Source organism: Sinocyclocheilus rhinocerous, unplaced genomic scaffold (assembly GCF_001515625.1).
Source record: "Sinocyclocheilus rhinocerous isolate Xijiao unplaced genomic scaffold, SAMN03320098_v1.1 scaffold1376, whole genome shotgun sequence".
NCBI classification, from domain to species: domain Eukaryota; kingdom Metazoa; phylum Chordata; class Actinopteri; order Cypriniformes; family Cyprinidae; genus Sinocyclocheilus; species Sinocyclocheilus rhinocerous.
This window is the reverse complement of record NW_015646354.1, coordinates 306595-326604: the sequence shown is the minus strand read 5'-3', so window position 1 is coordinate 326604 and position 20010 is coordinate 306595. Positions and strand designations below refer to the sequence as shown.

Below are 20010 nucleotides of genomic sequence, written 5' to 3'. Positions count from 1 at the left end.
ATGGAATAACCGTTTTATAAAAGCAATAAGCCCCGTGAAGCCGTGGTTTACAGTGGATTTATAACAGCTAAGGGGGATTTAGGCACTCCGCTTCACATCTAACAACTCCCCTTAGCTGTTATAAATTCACTGTAAACCACGGCTTCACGGGGCTTATTGCTTTAATTTAATTGTAATTTTTTATTTAAAACAATTTGGGGAATTATTATAGAATTGAGGTATTAATAATAGATTTTTTAAAATTTAAGTAACCTTTTTAAATTATCCAAGTTACAGATTTATTTTTAAAATGAATTGAAAAAAGAATAATAATTGATTTTAAAATAAACTGAATAAAATTAGACCTGTTAAATGACCTAAATGACATTTATTTTAAAATCAATTGAGAAATTAATTAATTAAAATAAATGGATTAGAATTAGACTTTTTAAATGATCTAAATGACACAATTTTCATTGTTGTAACAAAGGACAGAAATGTGCCTTGTGGTTACTACAGATGCTCAGTGAACCACGATTCTGTTGTAAGCAGTGTGGGGTTGAATCTGGCTCCCAACATGTCCTGTCTATCTTTACTGTTTCTATAAAGAAACGTGGTGAAAATGAGGAAAAAGACAATTTCATTAATATGACTATATTAATCTTGTATCACTTATATTAAAATTTGTTAATGTAAAAAATCTTGTATAATATAACTTGTTTGTTTGCTGGTTTTTATTGCATTTGTTATACTTGTATTTTTTTAAATTGTTTTTGCCATGAAAATAGCCCAAGATGCTGACATGGCATTAAATAAAAATATACTACTACTTCTACTACTACTACTACTACTCCAACAATTTCTCTGATTTTAATAAAATTAACAACTGGTAAGTTGTTAATTGTGTAGGTCCAAATGAAATGAAATGCCATGTGTCCAGTTGTTCCCATAACCTCTAAACAACAAAAAAATATATGGAATGAAAACATTGATTCCTGTATCTTCCTTGAACTATCGTGTTTTTCTCCTGAATTCTCACTTTGGGTAAAGCTGCTGTGGCTCAAGGAAATAACACCGGCTTTGAAAGCTTTCCTGACCTTTGAACGTAGAGCGATTTCTGAATGAGAAGGAAGGCCTTGAACCTCCACCGAGAATAAACATGATCCCCATATCTGGAGACTAGAGTTTGCATCACACTTCAGCTCTCTGCATTCTTCCATTGGTGTGAAATGCAATTGCTAAACCTACAATGCCATATATAAGAAATATAGTGTAACTTCAGTTTTACTTTGAATTGAACAGGTAATAAAACTAAACCCCAAATTCAACATTCACCACTGTCTGCTGGCCATTAAGAGGTGGATAGGAGTGTATTCTCAGTAGAGGAGTGTTGAAGTCAATGCATGTGTTTGTGCAGGATCTGACGGATGAACTCGCCCTAGTGGACGTGATTGAAGATAAGCTGAAAGGAGAGGCTATGGACCTGCAGCATGGAAGCCTCTTTCTCAAGACGCACAAGATAGTGGCGGATAAAGGTCAGATTTCAAAATCTACCATTAAAAGAAAATGTGAGGGGGTGGTGGGGGGAGTTAATTTATGGTTGATGATAAGGAGCAGACGGTTTGATTAGTGCTGATGTGGTGATAAAATGTACCAGTGAGGTAACCTAGATTCAAAATGATTAGTATTTATGTAATGGAATTACTAAATTGTTGACTGTGTAAAAATAAATAATTAAAAGCAGCATTCCGTTATTTAAAAGGGAACTGCATCTTAATCCGTTATATAAAATGTTTTGAAAAGGAAAAAAAAATTAACAAAAGTGATGAATAACTTGCCAGTTTTCTGTGAGCTAGAAGAATCAATATCCCCCTAAATGCCCAGACCGATCAACGTGGTAGCATCTGGTCTAAAAAGTTGCGTTTGAACACACTGCAAAGTCTACGGCCTACGGCCAACTAGCATGCATGTTCTGTGCCTGCGAGAGAAAATAACTCCATGCCAGCAGGTGGCAGTAGTTTGTATTCATCATTTAACAAGGGAAACCGGAAGACTTAAGACCTTAAACAAAGTTGCACTTGCATACCATTATCAAACCATAAATAAGAAGAGCTCTTGACTTTTGTTACTTAGTTTTTCTTCTCGTATAATGGTTCGCTAAACTGAACGGCCAATCACAGTGATCTCTCTCAGCAACAAGTTTTGCCGTCAATGTAACATGCTCAGTCGTCTAAAAGGCCGCCGCTGATGGTCTGTAGTGCCAACGGTGCGGAACGCAATGCAAAATATAGGATAGACACTCAACTTATGCTCATCACGCAAACCGCATAAAAGACGTGATTAACGTTCACAGTCGGTTCCAGTAGATCCTATGTTGGCATGTTGCTAAGCTAACAAAGTGCAAATGCACAAATATTGGGTGCAGTTTTAATTGGATTGATCTCTTATATACAGAATAACTAATTTGAACAACTTTTTATGCACAGCAGCTCCCACAAGCGCTCATGACGTGAAATGCATAAAAGACATGATTAACGTTCACAGTTGGTTCCAATTGTTTTAACAGAGGGGTGTCAAACTCAATTCCTGGAGGGCCACAGCCCTGCAGAGTTTAGCTCCAACCCTAATTAAACACACCTGGGGCATGTTTCATAAAACAAGTTTACCAAATAAGCCAGGCTTATTTCAGTTAGTCTGACTTATTTTGAACTAACTCAAGTGACAATAAGTCAGACTAACTGAAATAAACCTGGCTTATTTGGTAAACTTGTTTTATGAAACAGACCCCAGATCCAGCTAATCAAGTCATTCAGGCTTATTTGAAAACTACATGGTTTGTGTGTTAGGGTTGAGCAGGTTGGGACTAAACTCTGCAGGGCTGCGGCCCTCCAGGAACGGAGTTTGACACCCCTGCCTTAACTTAAATTTTATTAACTTGAGAAATAATTTTGAAGCCACTGTACTATAAATGTCTATTCACACCAAGAACAAAATGAAACCTTGCAGGTGAAAGGTCTATTCAGACTAGGAGCAAGACAAAAAAGCACTCATATCCTGTTGTACAATGAAGCTTAAATCTTATTGTCGTCTTGTTCTTTTTCGTTCCAAGTGAAGAAAGAAAAGATCCAACAATTTGTTAAAAACCACAACCTTTCATTACAGAAAAAAAATCATTTTTTGCCAGTGTAAACTGGTCTGTAGGAGTTCTTGTATGAAGTCTAAACCTAGGTCTTCAACTCTGCTCCTGGGACCAACTGTCCAGCAGAGTTTAGCTCCAACCCTAATCAAACACCTGAACCAGCTAATCACGGTCTTCAGGATTGCTTGAAAATCACAGGCTAGGTGAGCTGAAGCAGCTTGGAAAAACTTTACAGGACAGTGGGTCACCAGGAGCAGGGTTGAAAACCTAGTCTCTAAACCAGGGGTGACCAATCCTTGTTCCTGGAGATCAACCTACTTGCAGAGTTCAGCTCCAACCCTGATCCAATACACCTTTCCGTAATTATCAAGTGCTCCTGAAGATCTCCTTAGCTTGTTCAGTTGTGTTTGATCAGGGATGGAGCTGAACTTTTTGCAGGGAGGTACTTCTCCAGAAACCGAATTGGACACCCCGCTCAAAACAAATGTGCAACTATTTAGTCTTGGGGTGCATTTTCCAAAAACATTGTAAGCATAATCGAATCATAGAGACCAATGGTGCCAGTGGTTTCTACGATCTACTTAAGCTTGGTCTGAACAGGCCTTGAGAGAGTGTTTGACAGGAACCAAGGGAACGTGGGATCTTTCCAAAATTGATCATTCCATGTGATTTCCAGACTACAGTGTGACTGCCAACTCCAAAGTGGTCGTTGTGACCGCTGGAGCCCGTCAGCAGGAGGGCGAGAGCCGCCTGAACCTCGTCCAGAGGAACGTCAACATCTTCAAGTTCATCATCCCCAACATCATGAAGTACAGCCCCAACTGCATCCTTCTGGTGGTCTCAAACCCAGGTATGTCATACCTGGGTTGACATTACGACTGAACGTCCTTTTGTGCTCAAAGGTTTCAGTTGACGTCATGTAGCCTCCGAGACCGTAAACCAATGTCGTCTTCTCTTCAGTTGACATCTTGACCTACGTGGCCTGGAAGCTGAGCGGTTTGCCCAGGAACCGTGTGATCGGCAGCGGCACAAACCTGGACTCTGCTCGTTTCCGTTACCTGATGGGAGAGAAACTGGGCATTCACCCATCTAGCTGCCATGGTTGGGTTATTGGAGAACATGGAGACTCCAGCGGTGAGGACTGCAAAGATGATTGGGAGCACAGATGTGCTTCAGGAGCACAATGAACAATCATTTTCTTCATAAAATGTAAACGTCCTCTTTCTTTTGTAGTTCCTGTGTGGAGCGGAGTCAATGTGGCTGGAGTGTCCCTCCAGGGTCTGAACCCTGACATGGGAACAGATAAAGACAAGGAGGACTGGAAGAGCGTCCACAAGATGGTGGTTGACAGGTGAATAATTTGTAACCCACTAGACTTCCATACAGTGGTTTAGTACACTAATAATAGTCTCAGGACGACGTATAGAAAGATTTTAGGGAGAGAGGCCCCGTCATTTTTCATTTTAGCAAATGGCTGCAATATAACAAAGAGTGAAAAATTTAAGGGGGTCTGAATACTTTCCGTACCCACTGTATATGATCTCTAATGTGTACTCTGTGTTGCCATTAGAAAGCATATAAATCAAGTCCTTGTGTGAATGCATTTAGTCTGGACTCATGGTTGTTTATCTGTGTTTAACATAAATCTGGTTTGTATTGGCAGTGCATATGAGGTTATTAAGCTGAAGGGCTACACTTCCTGGGCTATAGGTATGTCTGTAGCTGACCTGTGTGAGAGCATCTTGAAGAACCTACGCAAGTGTCATCCAGTTTCAACCTTGGTCAAGGTGAGATTCTCTTGTTTATTTCTGCGTGACCAGCAATCTTCATTAACCAAATATTGTGAACCATTTTTCTAGTACCGAGAACATAAATACGTGTGTGTGTGTATATATATAATGATAAACTCCATTACAAACCGCCATCTAATGACTACATAGGCAGCTACCTTTTATGGCAACATCCTGGTCCAAGTCCAAGTGAGGGATTGAGAAGCTCTTCGTGGACAAACTCCTATGCAACGCAAACTTAAAGCACACAGAAGAACTGATTAATGTTCACAGATGGTTCCAGTATCTTAACAGTTGGATCTTATGTTAGCATGTTGCTAAGCTAACAATCTTATGTACCGAGTACCTGATCTGAACAACTCTTTGTGTGCCACAAATAGCACTCATCATGCAAAGAGCATAAGACTTGATCGACATTCATAGTAGGTTCCAGTACATCTTGCGTTAGCATGTTCCTAAGCTAACAAAGCACAAGCACACACACATATTGGGTTTTAATTGGATTTATCCATCTTGCGTACGAATAACAACTCTGAACAACTCTTCATGGATAGCAACAAGTGGCACAATTAGCGCTCATGACATAAAATGCATAAGACCTTCAGATTGTCCGCTATTTTGGATGAAACGCTTCTCTGAGTTTGTCGCAGTGCATTCTGGAATTGAATTATATTCAAAATGTACATACGACGCTACTTTAGGTTAGGCTAAAATGACTATCTATCTAATAAGGCAGAATTTCATTCGGAACAGCCTATGATATCTAAAATTGTTGGTTCGGTGATTAGCCTGCTAAGTTTTGGAACCGTGCTACAAAGGACAATTATCTGACACTTGTTGCGTATTCACAGGGAATGCATGGTGTGAATGAAGAGGTCTTCCTCAGCGTGCCTTGCATCCTGGGTAACAGCGGCCTGACAGATGTTGTCCACATGACCCTCAAGCCAGAAGAGGAGAAACAGCTGGTGAAGAGCGCTGAGACCCTGTGGGGCGTTCAGAAGGAGCTGACCCTGTGAACCGCGGTCTCCTCCCAAATGTAGCTAGTGTCACAAATTACAAACCTTGACGAGTCCTGCCTATCTTTCTCCTGACCTCATAAATCTCATTGCCTTTAACCATCGGATATCTCCACGCGTCTCAGACCTTCAGATTGTAACGCTCCTTATTTTAACTGCAGAGGAGAAATGGTTTATTCCTGTTGTCTTGACAAAGATCATCAGCCTTTGTAAAAGTTTGTGTCTGTGCGTACTATTGTATATTCAACAAAGAAGCACTTGTGAACAAGGTGATGTGCAATTTGAGTCTCTTATTTTATTCCATTCTGAGGTCAACTAGCATTCCGTACTTGTGTCCTGCATCACGCAATTGATCATTTCAACAAGACCAACACGTAAAACCAAAGCTACAAAGTATAAGTTTTATGAAATATCATGGTGTTTACATGTACAATAAAATTATATACATAAAAAAATCAGCTCAGAAAACTACCAATGCTGGAAAATCGTGTTTTTTGTGAGCTATTAAATTTTTTTGGCAGGGTTGACATCAAAATATAAAAAAGAAATGTGCACAATAGTCCTTATTTGTTAAACAAGCAGAACAAAAATCTGTAAATTGGTAGTACAACTTGTGTAACTTTTCACATTGAGATGATTGCAATGATTTATCCTAGAATTGTTTTACATTCAATTTTGAATTTCTACATTTAAATGCTACAATTAACGCAAGAATGGTTTAACAAATAGTTTTAAACTGTTGCATAGAATTTGTTCCAACAATTTAACTTGGAACGGTTTTAAAAGGTTTGTTTTATGAACCGTTTTGAATTGTCATGTTAAATTTAATGCAATGGTTTTACCTTCGCGTGGTTTTACGAACAATTTCAAATTTCTACATTAAGTGCAACGGGTAACTCAATGGTTTAACGAATGATTTTGAATTGTTGCATTGAATTTGATGCAACATTTTAACTTGGAACTGTTCTACATTTTCAGTTGTTGCATTAAATTTGACAACTAACACAAACGGTTTTATGAACTATTTTGAATTGTTACGCTGAATTTATATGCAATGGTTTTACCTTAGAATGATTTTACGAACGATTTCGAATTTCTACATGAAATGAAATGGGTAAGAATGGTTTAACAAATGATTTGTCGCCTTGAAATGGAATGCAATGGTTTACCTTCGATTAGTTTTACAATCAATTTTGAATTGTTACACCATGCGAGTTAATTTTTATTTGAATGCAACAATTTGCATAAGAAGGGCTTTACGAATGATTTATATGGTCCATTTAATAACATGACCGAATACAAATAACCGTTTACATGCAAAGAGAAATTGACTTCATGAGCAGAACACCGTTTAAGACATTTTAACATTATAAACATTGCTTGATTGTGCATGTAAACGCACTCAATAACCCAAGTTAATGACTTTGCGTGACTTTGTACTGAAAGTCAACCACAAATGCACTGATTGTCTACCGGAAAAAGCACTTTTACATAAATATCTTGGCATAAAACCTTTTACAATGGCTTAATTTGTTCTCAACTTCATTGTAAATTATAGTATAACACAAAAGCATGTTGAGGTGTTGATAGTTTTAGATAATCCATCTACTTGTAATTTGTGTAGGTGTACACCTTATGTATCAGCTGGAAACAAAATGCTGTTGTCAATGTATTTTTATTTCTGTCAGTGTTGGTTCATAAGAGCAACGACACACTCCCAGCCGTGTGGTGATACACAGCGACGGTTAAAGCTGTTACTTGAAGCGTGTGACTGTAGAATTGAGACACACACAGCCCACGACTGAATAAACATTGTGACTAACTACAAAAGCTTCTGTCTCTTTGTTCTGCAGGCTGAATAGAAATAACAGCTGTACAGAAACAAACTAGGTTAGTGGACCATGTTGTCTAAAATCTGTGTCAAGAGTTTACTAGAGCATTCCAGGTGCAGGTAGTTATATGGCATCAATATCAGGCCCGTCTAGAGTTCAATACCTCAAGGTCAAAATACAAGTAAAGTAATAAATCAGTGGCACCGGCCAATTATTTATTACGCACACTTGATGTGAAAACATGATGCAAGGTGCTGACCATTCACAAATCTATCATGATTCAAGATCATGTTCTTTTATTGATCTGCCCGACATCATAATCTACAGCCTGGTACAAATAAGAACAAATATTAGCAGATAAGGGGGTAAAGTCTCACTAAGAAACAGCAACTCAAGTCTTAAAAATCTCATTCACATCCCAAAAGTGCATTAAAACAACTGACTGAAATGCAACGGGTAAGAATTGTTAATTTGTTTTTAAACATTTGGAAGAATAAAAAGTAAAAAAAATCAAAATTATATTAAAGTACAGTACAACATTTTATAGCTTTTCAGTTTTCAAACATTATTAGTCACAAACCAAACTTTGTGTAACAACATACCAATAAATCTGTAACAGCAATAGTTCCCAATTGCAATGAGATAAATAATAAATTCCGCAAAATAAATGTCATAAAATTGAAATATGGAACCAAAAGTCGTCACTGTTCTCCATAAATTGGGTGAATCTCGCAGAAACTATCAAGAAATTACATATTTCACCCCAAAATCAAAAGAAGGGAATTAGTAATATTTTGCATAAAGAAAACTTGCATAAAGATTTTTTTTTTGCATCGTGATAAAGCACATTTTCCCTCAAATTCTCATTGTAAAGAAAAATTTTATTATAAAATATATTTAAAATATCTGACCTATGCTGGTTTTAATATAAAAAAAAAAATAATCCAAAATGTTCGGACTAGATTATTTTTATTACTGTATTACAGTATTGACTTTTTTCCCTATTACTTTAATGAGAAATTTCAAGAGTAAATGTACCTATTTTCCCCAAATTTTTACTTAAATATACTTAATATTTTACACAATGTAAAAAATCTTAATAGTCCTACATTTTTTCTGCAGAAAATATATATTTTATTTATTTTGAGGTGGATGTTCCTGTGAGATTCACATAGTTATGGAGTATGACAACACTTTGAAACTTGCCTGAATGAAAACAGGAGTTGCTATCCACATCTGAGAGCAATTTCCTCATACACTTCACAGTTTAAAAGTTATCACTCAGTACGGTTAATAACAGTAGTATCTAAAGCCAAAGAGCCAAACGCCTGCCAGTTTAACACGAGAAGCTCAAATGAAAGAAGGAACAAAGTCTACGACGTCTCATTTACTTCTAATGCTCCGGTCTTAGCGTTCAAATATCGTACCCATTTTGCCTTTTCCAAATCGAGAAAATAAAGTCAGGTACAGAAGCTAAAACTCTCACAGAAGTAAAAGATCATAAACAGCTGAACTCCCACTGACGTACCACAGAGCGACTAGATCCGAGTCTGGCACGTGCGATCAGAGCTGGAGCGCAGGGTCAGTAGAGGTCACTGAGTCCGGCCGTCTTTCGCGCTTTCTGCATGAGCGCTCGCAGCTGGAACTGCTTGCGGGACAGCAGACGCACATGCTGTGGACGAACGGGGATGTCAAACATAACATTACTAAGAATAGTAGAATAAATGCCAAGTTTGTGCCAAAACTTGCATTGTAGAGGGACGAACTGACCTTGAGGAAGACCTCCAGGTCGATGACTCCTCTCCGCAGGGCTTCTCCTAATGATGAAAGGTCTCTGAGGACTGAGATCCTCTTCCCTCTCCTGCCACTCTAAATATACCCAGCTCCCTCTCTGTCAAATGGGATGAACTGGATGAAGTCCTTTGACCTTTAGCAGCTCAGAATCTAGTTACAGACCCAACCTTTCAGAGCAGTCCAACGAAGTCACTGTAAAGCAGGCACACGGCCAGGCTGAAGACCAGAGGTCAGGGTCACGACAGAGCAGAGACAGACGGGTGGAGTAAATATGAAGGGTGAAGCGTGCTGAAGAGTGAGCTTTTATGAGTCTGACATTAACAGACGTGTCGTGTCATCTGTGTCTTGTCCAATATGCTTTCTTATTTTAGATCTAGACTCTCAAGACTGCGATACACTCGACAACTGAGTGAAAGTGTAGTTAAAGACTGACTGAATATAGTATAAGCATTCTGTACGTGTTACCAAATCAGATTAACTCCAATTCAGACAGAATGTTGTTAATCCAGAGTAACTCATATTCATAACAAAAGATGCCAATTCAGAGTAAAGGCTACCAATTCACATTAACCCAAATTCAGAATAAATGTTACCAATTCTAATTAATTCAGATTCAAACTGAATGCTTCAGTATTGATAATTCAGACATAATGTTTGTTAATTCAGATTAACACAGATTCAGAATGAATGTTGCTAATTCAAGTGAATTCAGTTTCACACTGAATGCTACTAATTCAGTTCAGCTCGGATTCAAATTCAGTGTTGCCAATTTAGATCAACTCAGATTTAGACATAATGTTGCTAATTAAGACTGAGTCATAGTCATACTGAATGCATCAAATTTAGATTAACTCAGATTCAGACTGAAATTTGCCAATTCAAATTAATTCAGATTCAAACTGAATTCTACCATTTCAGTTCAGCTGATTCAGAGCTGCCATTGCCAAATGATACAAATTCACATTAACAGATTGAATGTTACCAGTTCAAATGAATTCAGATTAAAACTGAATGCTACCATTTCAATTCACCTGATTCAAATTAAGTGCTGCCAATTCAGATCAGCTCAGATACAGACAGAATGTTGCTAATTAAGATGAACTTATATTCATATTGAATGCAGCAAATTTAGATGAACTCGGATTCAGATTGAATGCTGCTAATTTAAATTCAGATTAAATACTACACATTTAGATCATCTCAGATTCAGATTGAATGCTGCTAATATAAATTCAGATTAAATACTACACATTTAGATGTCCTCTGGTTCAGATTGAATGTTGCTAATTCAAATGAATTCAGACTCAAACTGAATGCTACCATTTCAGTTCAGCTCTGATTTTCATTCAGTGTTGCCAGTTCAGATCAACTCAGATTCAGAATGAATGTTACTAATATTATAATATTATTATGCATCAAACTAAGATTGGTGTAGAGACAAAAAGTAATGCCATCAAGTTAACATTTTTAAACATTCGCTCACTAAAATATAAATCATTTCTGATCAATGACTTAATAACCACAAACAACCTGGATTTTATGTTTCTAAATGAAATATGGCTAGAAGACAGCTTGCCTGTAGTTTTCTCTATTTCTGTTTTATCACGTGATAGAAAGTCTAAGGCCTTCTTAAGCCGTACGGCTGACTTATCTAATCTGCGGCCTGTTATGCATCAAACTAATATTGCTGTTGAGACAAAATGCAATGCCATCAAGTTAGCATTTTTAAACATTCGCTCACTAAAAAATAAATCATTTCTAATCAATGACTTAATAACCACAAACAACCTGGATTTTATGTTTCTAAATGAAACATGGCTAGAAGACAGCTGCAGTGCAACAGTCCTCAATGAATCAGCCCCTCCTAACTTTACTTTCATGAGTGTTTGCAGGACTGTTAGGAGAGGTGGAGGTGTAGCTGCTCTATTTAAAGATGTCTATCAATGCAAGCAAGTGTCATTTGGTCAGTACTTGTCTTTTGAATATCTAGGGATTGTGTTGAAAGGTGCTCCACGCATTCTGTTTATCATTATTTACAGGCCTCCAAAATACTCTCCAGCCTTTGCTGAAGAGTTCACAGAACTGTTATCAACGATTTCCTCAGAGTGTGTCTGTTTTGCTATTGCAGGGGATTTTAATATTCACATAGATAATGCAGAAATCAAAACTACAAAAGAAATTATAACTGTTTTAAACACTTTTGACCTGATTCAGCATGTGCATGAACCTACACACAATCGTGGACACACAGATTAACTTATCAGTAGAGGAGAGGTCTAAACATTTCATCCATTGTTATTAAGGATATAGCACTATCTGATCACTTCTGTATTTTCTTTGATATTTTGATCTCTGCTACCACTGAATCTAGATCTGTCTCTGTCGGAAAGAGATGCATTAACGAAAACACTAGTGTGCTATTTATGGAGGCTATATCTTTAACACCAAGCATTTCTGCAGACTCTGTTGATCTTCTCTTTGATTCATTTAACTCTAAAGTTAAGAATGCTATTGATGATATTGCTCCCGTGAAAGTCAGCAAGAAGACTGGCAGACAAAAAGCACCCTGGAGAAAATCAACAGCAGTTCAGAGTATGAAAAGACAATGCAGAAAAGCAGAACGGATGTGGCGGAAGACGAAACTTGAAATCCACTATAGCATATATAAAGATAGCCTTCGTGCTTTCAATGTGGAACTAGGCAAAGCTAGACAGTCATTCTTCTCAAACCTTATAAACAGTAACTTAAACAACACTCGCACTCTTTTTGCTACTGTTGAGAGACTGACAAACCCCCCAAGTCAGATTGCCAGTGAAATGCTCTCCGACAGCAAATGCAATGAGTTTGCTTCCTTCTTTTCTGAGAAGATCAATAATATCAGGAAGGCGATTAGCACATCCCCAAGTTATGCAGAGGTTAGACAGATTCAACCACAATATCAAAAAGAAGATACTATGTCTGCTTTTGAAGAAATTGATAGCAAAATTTTGGAAGAAATAGTACAGCACCTTAAATCGTCAACCTGCTATCTTGACACACTTCCCACATATTTTTTCAAAAGGGTGCTTAACTGTTTGGAAGCAGATCTCTTAGAAGTGGTGAACGCCTCACTTCTTTCTGGGACTTTTCCAGACTCCGTGAAAACTGCAGTTGTTAAACCCCTTCTGAAAAAGAGCAATCTTGATAACACCATATTGAGCAACTATAGACCAATATCAAATCTTCCTTTTATAGGCAAGATTATTGAAAAGGTAGTTTTTAATCAGCTGAACAACTACTTAAACTCAAATGGATACCTGGACAATTTTCAATCTGGTTTCCGAACGCAGACAGCGCTCACTGGGATAATAAATGATATTCGCTTTAATTCTGATTTAGGCAAAATATCAGTGCTGGTACTACTAGACCTTAGAGCAGCTGGAACCAGCTTCCAGAAGAGATCAGATGTGCTAAAACATTAGTCACATTTAAATCCAGACTCAAAACTCTGTTTAGCTGTGCATTTACTGAATGAGCACTGTGCTACGTCCGAACTGATTGCACTGTATTTTATGTATAATCATTTTCTATTTTTAACTGTTTTAAATTCATTTTAAATACATTTTGTAAAATAATTTTAAAAGTATTTAAATTCCTTGTTTTATTGTTGTGATTATTTTTTGATGATTATTTTACTTCCTTTTATGTAAAGCACTTTGAATTACCATTGTGTATGAAATGTGTTATATAAAAAAACTTGCCTTGCCTAATATAAATTCAGAGTAAATGCTACAAATATAGATTAAATCAGGTTCAGATTGAATGTTGCAAAATCAAATGAATTCAGATTCAAACTGAATGCTAACAATTGCTCTGATTCCGATTCAGTGTTATCAATTCAGATTAACTTACATTAAGACATAATGTTTGTTAATTTAGATTAACTCATACTCATACTGAATGCAGTCAATTTAGATCAACTTGAATTGTTGCCAATTTAAATTAATTCAAATTCAAAATAAATTCTAGCAGTTTAGTTTAACTGTGACTCAGATTCAGTATTGCTGATTCAGATCAACTGACTGAACGTTGCCAGTTCAAATGAATTCAGAATCCACTTCAGTTCAGCTGATTCAGATTAACCCAGGTTCATATTTAGTGACTCTGATTCAAACGGAGTACTGCCCTTTTTCATACTCAGTGTTGCCACTTCAAAATAACTCAGACTCAGATTTAGACAGAACATTGCAAATTCACATCCATACAGATGCAGATTAAATTTGGTCAATTCAGATGGAAAGAGGACTAAGAACAAACCTGAAAAATGAGCTCTCGGGCCTACAACCTGGGACTGAAAATGGAATCCACATTGCTTATTGCAGGATTACTGCGATTTTCAGTATAATTGTATATGATGTAGTGCAACTAAAAACTAAGCCAAAGGCAAACATGCCAACTCACCCGCAGTAGTGACGGGAGTCTGGGAAGTGTAATGTGCTGGACCGCCTGTGGCAGGATAAGCATTGCCTCCTGGGTAAGGGTAACCTGGGTAACCACTGGAGCGGACACAAATCATTACATAACCAATTAATCATGCTCTGTAATTACAACACAGTTTTTTATACAAAGTGTTTTCATATCATGAGTGCTGGAAATAATACAAATGACTTTAACAGGTTTATCAAATGTTGATCAGACTGTTGCATGTGATCTTTGGTCAGACTGAAGGAGCCATTACCAGGGGTTTGGGTGTGGCCCGTAAGGAGATACTGCTGGCATTCCTGACATATAGGACTCTGGAAGGAGGAGCAGGACACAAAACAAACACTTCTAAATTATCTACTGGTGCAGGGAGACATCTGCTGTTTAAAGCAGGTATTACTTTGAAAATTGGGAATGGTTAATTGATCATGAAAAGCTTATTTAATATAGGAGTAATCTGAGATAAAAAATTAAGTCACATGAAAGTCAAAATTTTCAGTGCCCAAAATATGTGGACATAACATCCTCATAACAGATTCAAGTTTCTATGTTTTACAACAATGCAGCCTATAAGGACATACAGTCTCTCCATGTCAAGAAATGTCTCTGTCCAACTGCCAAAACCAAAAGAGAAAATAAGCAATTAAGTTTTCTTTCAAAAAAAATTTAAAATGTAAAAAGTAAAAAATTAAGTCTATTTTTAGTATTAAGATTTTTGCACTGACATTACATATAATACCATATATAACAGTGTTGTTATTAACTAAAGTATTACAGTTAATTTCAGTAAACTGAAATAGACAAAATAAAAATATTGAAAAAAAATTAAGTTGAAACAAAAATGTTAATTTCTCAATTTAACTGAATCTAAATGAAATAATTTTAAGTTCAAACTAACTAAACAGAATTACAAACTAAGTACAAACGAAAACTGAAATAAAATAAATGAAAGCGAAGTTGAAATATAAAAACGATGACTAAAGCCATACAAAAATTACTAAAATTTTAAAGTAAAATGAAAATGAAAACTGAAAATATAAAAATAAACTAAAATATAAAAATATAAATAAATACTATAACATTATACAAGTAATTCAAAAATAACACTGATGTATACATACAATTGTATGTTACAAATGTACTTTTTAATTTATCATTACAATAACAGAAATTAGAAATTCTGCAAAACAATCTTGATGCTAAAAGCACGCTTCATTTTCTTTATTAAAATACTATAATTTCTTATTTTGACATTCTCATTTTAAACTGTCCATATCTCATGGAAACGTCTTGTCAGTTGTACTGTGATGAAGCCGTGCTTACGGTTCGGGGGTCCGGCTGCTTGGAAGGCCTGGTAAGGAGGTTGTGTGGTGGGTCTGGAGAAAACGGGCGGCTCCTCTCCAAACACCACAATCATGACCTGGATGAGCCCGTACAGATCGGACTGAGGCTGACGGGCCAGGAGGAAAGAAAAGAGCATAAAACATTATCTTTTTATTCTATGAGGTATGAGGAAAAATCTTGATACTAGAACGTAATAATCCTGAGTCGTACATGTTTCCACTCGTGCAGGTATGGCAGGTAGATCTTGCCGTTGGCGTCGATGTGTTTGCCGGTCTTGATCATCATTGCACTGGTGGGCTTCACAAAACATATCGGAGGATTGTAGGGATACGTATCCAGCAGCCACAAGCACACGGGGATATTGTACACATTCCCTGAAACAGGAAAAGCATGCATGGCTGAATGTTATAATGCTTCCTTTATCTATAACACTATAAGCAGTTCTCTAACCCACCTCTATAACTAACCGGAACAGTTCCTGTGAGGCTCATCAAGTCTCTGGACGATCCGTCATTAAACACTGTGAAGGAAGCATCAGTTATTCATGGAAAACACAAAGAAACACAGATAGGATGAGAGAATCTTACCGTATGCATCCATAACAGGTTTGAGGTCTTTGTACTGAGAGATGACGTTTGTTATCTCTCGGACAGTGAGATCTTTGTATTTGTATTGCTGGAATATAAAAAAATTAATATAAATAACCCCAACAAAAACTATTGTCTCCATTATAAAGCCTTATCACAATGAAATGTAGGAAAATATACTGAATCAACATGACATATCAAATTATTTAAATGTGCATTTGATAAGAATCTGTTTTTTTATATACATAAAAAAGTTTGCTTATGTTCTTAACGTTATTATAAAATATTAATATAATTATTTTGACTTTCAAAAGGTAAAACATACGAAATCCAGTATTTTAGTACATCCATAAATACAGACAACCTGCCAAATACAGTAGATAAACTGAACTTGAACAAAAATTACAATTTTAGCCTTTGCAACTAACTAAAATAAATAAGCTGAAGTCAAAGTATAAAATCACTAAAAACTAAGATAAAGCTAAGCTTAAAAAAAAAGAACAATTCTATATGGCAAAAGTATGCAACAAAATGACTAAAATTTAAACAAAAACTACAATGAAAACTGAAAATATAAAAATAAGTTAATTAAAAATATTAATTAATACTATAATACAGCATAAGTAATACTAAAACAGCACTGTATTTTTTAAATATATGGTACAAATATACTTTATCATTTATAATTATTTTTACATTAACAAAAATAAAAATATACAAAAAAATCTTGATGCTAAAAACTATTTTCTTTACATAAATAATATTCTTAATATTCTAAAATTCTTATTTATAATCCCTTATGTCTTCATCACAATTGCATGAAAATATATTCAATCAAGATGCCACAAAATTATTTAAATGTACATTCAACAATGATCTGTTAAGCGTTATATGTGTAAAAATGAAAATTATTATAAAGTATTAGCATAACTATTTTGACTATAATCCTATGACAAATACCTCAGTATGTAAACACAGACAAATAACCTGTCTACAGTGTGTATATATATATATATATATAGTGTGTATATATATATATATATATGAGATTATTTTTCATTTTGACACTATAATACCAAATGCTCATTATATTCTTCCCCACTCAATACAACTAACGTTATTCAAATGAAAGAATAAACACCAAAAGGCACGACACTGACCTTCAGCATCTTTTTAAGAGCTCCTTCGTTGACCACAGCCATGATTTATTACACAAATATAAATAAAGACACTAAACTCCTGAGAAATAAAAGAATAAATGTGTGAAATATACGAGTGTGTGTGAGCACAGGCCAAGCCAAACCACTCCCTTACACAGTCGTATTAACGCCTGCTGTCTGACACAAACACACTCTAAACGCCTTAATAACTCATTAACATACTCCACATAATAGTTACTTGATGAGAATTCAATAAATGTAGGAAAAGTCGACTAGCATTCATCTCGAGGAAGATAAACAAGACGAACGATGCGAGCCTCACTACAGCAGTTTCACTTCCGGTGGGAGTGTGTTGGGATTTAAAAAATAAAAGTCTGGCAAGTAGTTTCTGTTTAACATAATAAATGACGCATTCATACGTTACAATTGATACTTTATGATATGCGTTTTAAAATATATATAATGCCTGTGGTCTATTTTATCATCTTTTATTTGTCATTCTCATAGTTAAGGTTGGTTCACATCGTACAGTTATTATGCATAAACCTCCACAGACAAAACCAACACTTGGCAATGTAATGAATACAACTTAAAAGTATCCAACTTTTTTTTAAGAGTCTTTTTTAATTTATATAAATCTTGTTCATAAAATGTAAGTGAATATGACGTGATTGTTATTTATCTGGGATCTTTGTTTACCACTGTTTATATCTGCAAATTTACTAGTGCTGTCAAACGATTAATCGCGATTAATCGCATCCAAAATAAAAGTTTTTGTTTGCATAATATATGTGTTCGGTGTATATATATATATATATATATATATATATGTGTAAAGCCACACACATACAGTATACATTTTGTAAATATTTACATGTATTTACATGTCTATATTTATATTCATATAATTTATATTATAAATAAATATATTTAATATATAAAAATAGCATATTTTTCTGAAATATATACATGCACGTGTGTGTATTTATATGTACATAATAAATATACACAGTACACATATATGCAAACAAAAACTTTTATTTTGGGTGCGATTAATCGCGATTAATTGTTGACAGCACTAATATTTACATATTTAGGAAGGTATTTTTGATATGATACAGGTCAAAAAATGAATAAATGAGAGAAAAAAAACATCGACTGAGAATAAACTGAGTAGGCCTATGTATCACTAGGAAAACACTGCTTCATATTTACATAATGTACATAAAAATTGAGTATTTACATTCGTGCTGCTCAAATTTAACACTCATTATTATTGTGTTTAAACAAACATTTACAGTTTCATGCAAGTGTCTACTTTAACAAGAAACTGTGTACAAACTGCAAAATCAAATCGTATACAGTACATCTAGCAAGCTATAGGACGGTTTCATTATGTTCGGAGAAAGGAAGAGATCCTCTCTGTCCAGCGTCACGTGTGAGATTTCCTCAACTGAGCGTTTCTGATAAGCAGAACCTGCTGTAAAGAAACATAAATGTTAATTTTACCTAAATATCCACACAAATACAACAACAAAACAATACAGCAACCGTATCAAAATGCCATGTTTTTCTGTTGTTTTACAGTGTTGGTGCACAATGGTCATTTCCAGTTAATCAAAACATAAAATCACATCAACCTTTGGACACTTTATCATATTTCAAATCACCTAAACTAGGTCTAAACTGCATGTTTATCTGTTTCCTTGAAGTAATAAGGACAGAGAAGGGATTCAGGAGTGAAGCTGCTCTACACAGATATGAAGAGGAACGAATAAGGAAACTATACTCACAATCTTCTGGGTAAAGACGCACATGCAGAGGAGGAACTTCACTGAACACGGCCTTCATAAGTCAGCCACAAACTCACTGGAATATTGTAGAGTTTCCCTGAAGAACAACGTGTAGAAGTGTTTTGTTCGGTGCATTCATATACATATGTAATAACACTCTCTTTCTTGACCGTAAAACAGAAGTAAAGGCCAGTTATCTTTATGGTGTACCTTACCTTCATAAAACACCTCAATGGTTCCAGTCAAACCGACCAAGGTCCTCGCTGTGCCATCATTAAAGACTGTGAGGAAGTTACAGGAAAAATACAAACTGATTTCCTTACAGAAATAAGAAAATTCTATGTATTATGAAAGTATTTTTAAACATACACTTTTAAAAAGGGTCAGTGGTTCTCTGTAACGCATTTAAAGTTTTCTTTACATAAAATAACTGACAGATCACTGTTAAAATATTTTAATGTCATGAAGCAGAACTAAAATGTGATTTACATGTATTATTTTTCAGGAAGTTTCTGTGAAGTAATTTATTAATTACATCGAATTCAAATTAAGTCATGCTCGTTATTGTCAATGTAAAAGTAAAAAAATAAAAAAATACTTTTTATATTATTTGTTTATTTTTATTAAAATATTGTATTATTTTATAAGTATTATATAATTATTTGTACCAATTACAGTTATATTATTATTATTCAAAGCACCAGAATATTATTAGTGTATATCATTTTTAAATGTGAATGAATATGTTGTGATACCCAGAGGCGGACAGTAACTAAGTACATTTACTTGAGTATTGTACTTAAGTACACTTTTTGAGTATCTGTACTTTACTTGAGTATTATTTTTTCTGGAAACTTATGACTTTAACTTCACTACATTTGAAAGACAAATATTGTACTTTTCACTACATTACATTTCTGTCAAGGTCCTCGAAGTAGAAAGTCGTTACAATGTAGAAGCTTTGAAAGTCAGTGGGTGATTTCTTTCTTCTCTAAAATGTGACTGTAACGTTGTTTGTAGTCACGGGAAGAAGGAGGCGGGAACCGGCGAACATTCAAAGAAACTTTAATGATAAAATAAACACAAAATAGCGCGACAGCCCCTCGCGGACGACT

The 20010-nt window shown here is 35.4% G+C and overlaps 2 protein-coding genes and 1 long non-coding RNA gene across 3 annotated transcripts in view; 1 reads left to right on the top strand and 2 right to left on the bottom strand.

Annotated features, from left to right (window-relative positions):
• The window catches only part of ldha (lactate dehydrogenase A4), a 9000-nt gene extending 2791 nt beyond the window's left edge, over window positions 1-6209 (top strand). Inside the window, exons 3-8 of the mRNA XM_016511616.1 lie at window positions 1397-1514; window positions 3795-3968; window positions 4079-4252; window positions 4352-4469; window positions 4782-4905; window positions 5760-6209. Of these exons, the coding sequence (XP_016367102.1) occupies window positions 1397-1514; window positions 3795-3968; window positions 4079-4252; window positions 4352-4469; window positions 4782-4905; window positions 5760-5924 (873 nt within the window). The 3' untranslated portion in view covers window positions 5925-6209. The remainder of the gene's footprint in view (window positions 1-1396; window positions 1515-3794; window positions 3969-4078; window positions 4253-4351; window positions 4470-4781; window positions 4906-5759) is intronic.
• Window positions 6210-8716: 2507 nt separating this feature from the next.
• Window positions 8717-17444, bottom strand: LOC107707531 (tumor susceptibility gene 101 protein-like). Its single transcript, XM_016511589.1, has 10 exons — window positions 17103-17444; window positions 15943-16030; window positions 15810-15875; window positions 15566-15729; window positions 15335-15461; window positions 14268-14325; window positions 13991-14085; window positions 9718-9838; window positions 9527-9617; window positions 8717-9428 (listed from the first exon to the last, which is right to left on the bottom strand). Exons 1-10 carry the CDS (start codon window positions 17142-17144, stop codon window positions 9339-9341), a joined length of 942 nt encoding a protein of 313 aa, XP_016367075.1. The 5' UTR covers window positions 17145-17444; the 3' UTR covers window positions 8717-9338.
• Window positions 17445-18266: 822 nt separating this feature from the next.
• LOC107707541 (uncharacterized) lies at window positions 18267-19196 on the bottom strand. The gene is made up of 3 exons (XR_001636264.1): window positions 19111-19196; window positions 18896-18992; window positions 18267-18582 (listed from the first exon to the last, which is right to left on the bottom strand). It is a non-coding gene; the product is annotated as an uncharacterized LOC107707541 (long non-coding RNA).
• Window positions 19197-20010: the final 814 nt, after the last annotated feature.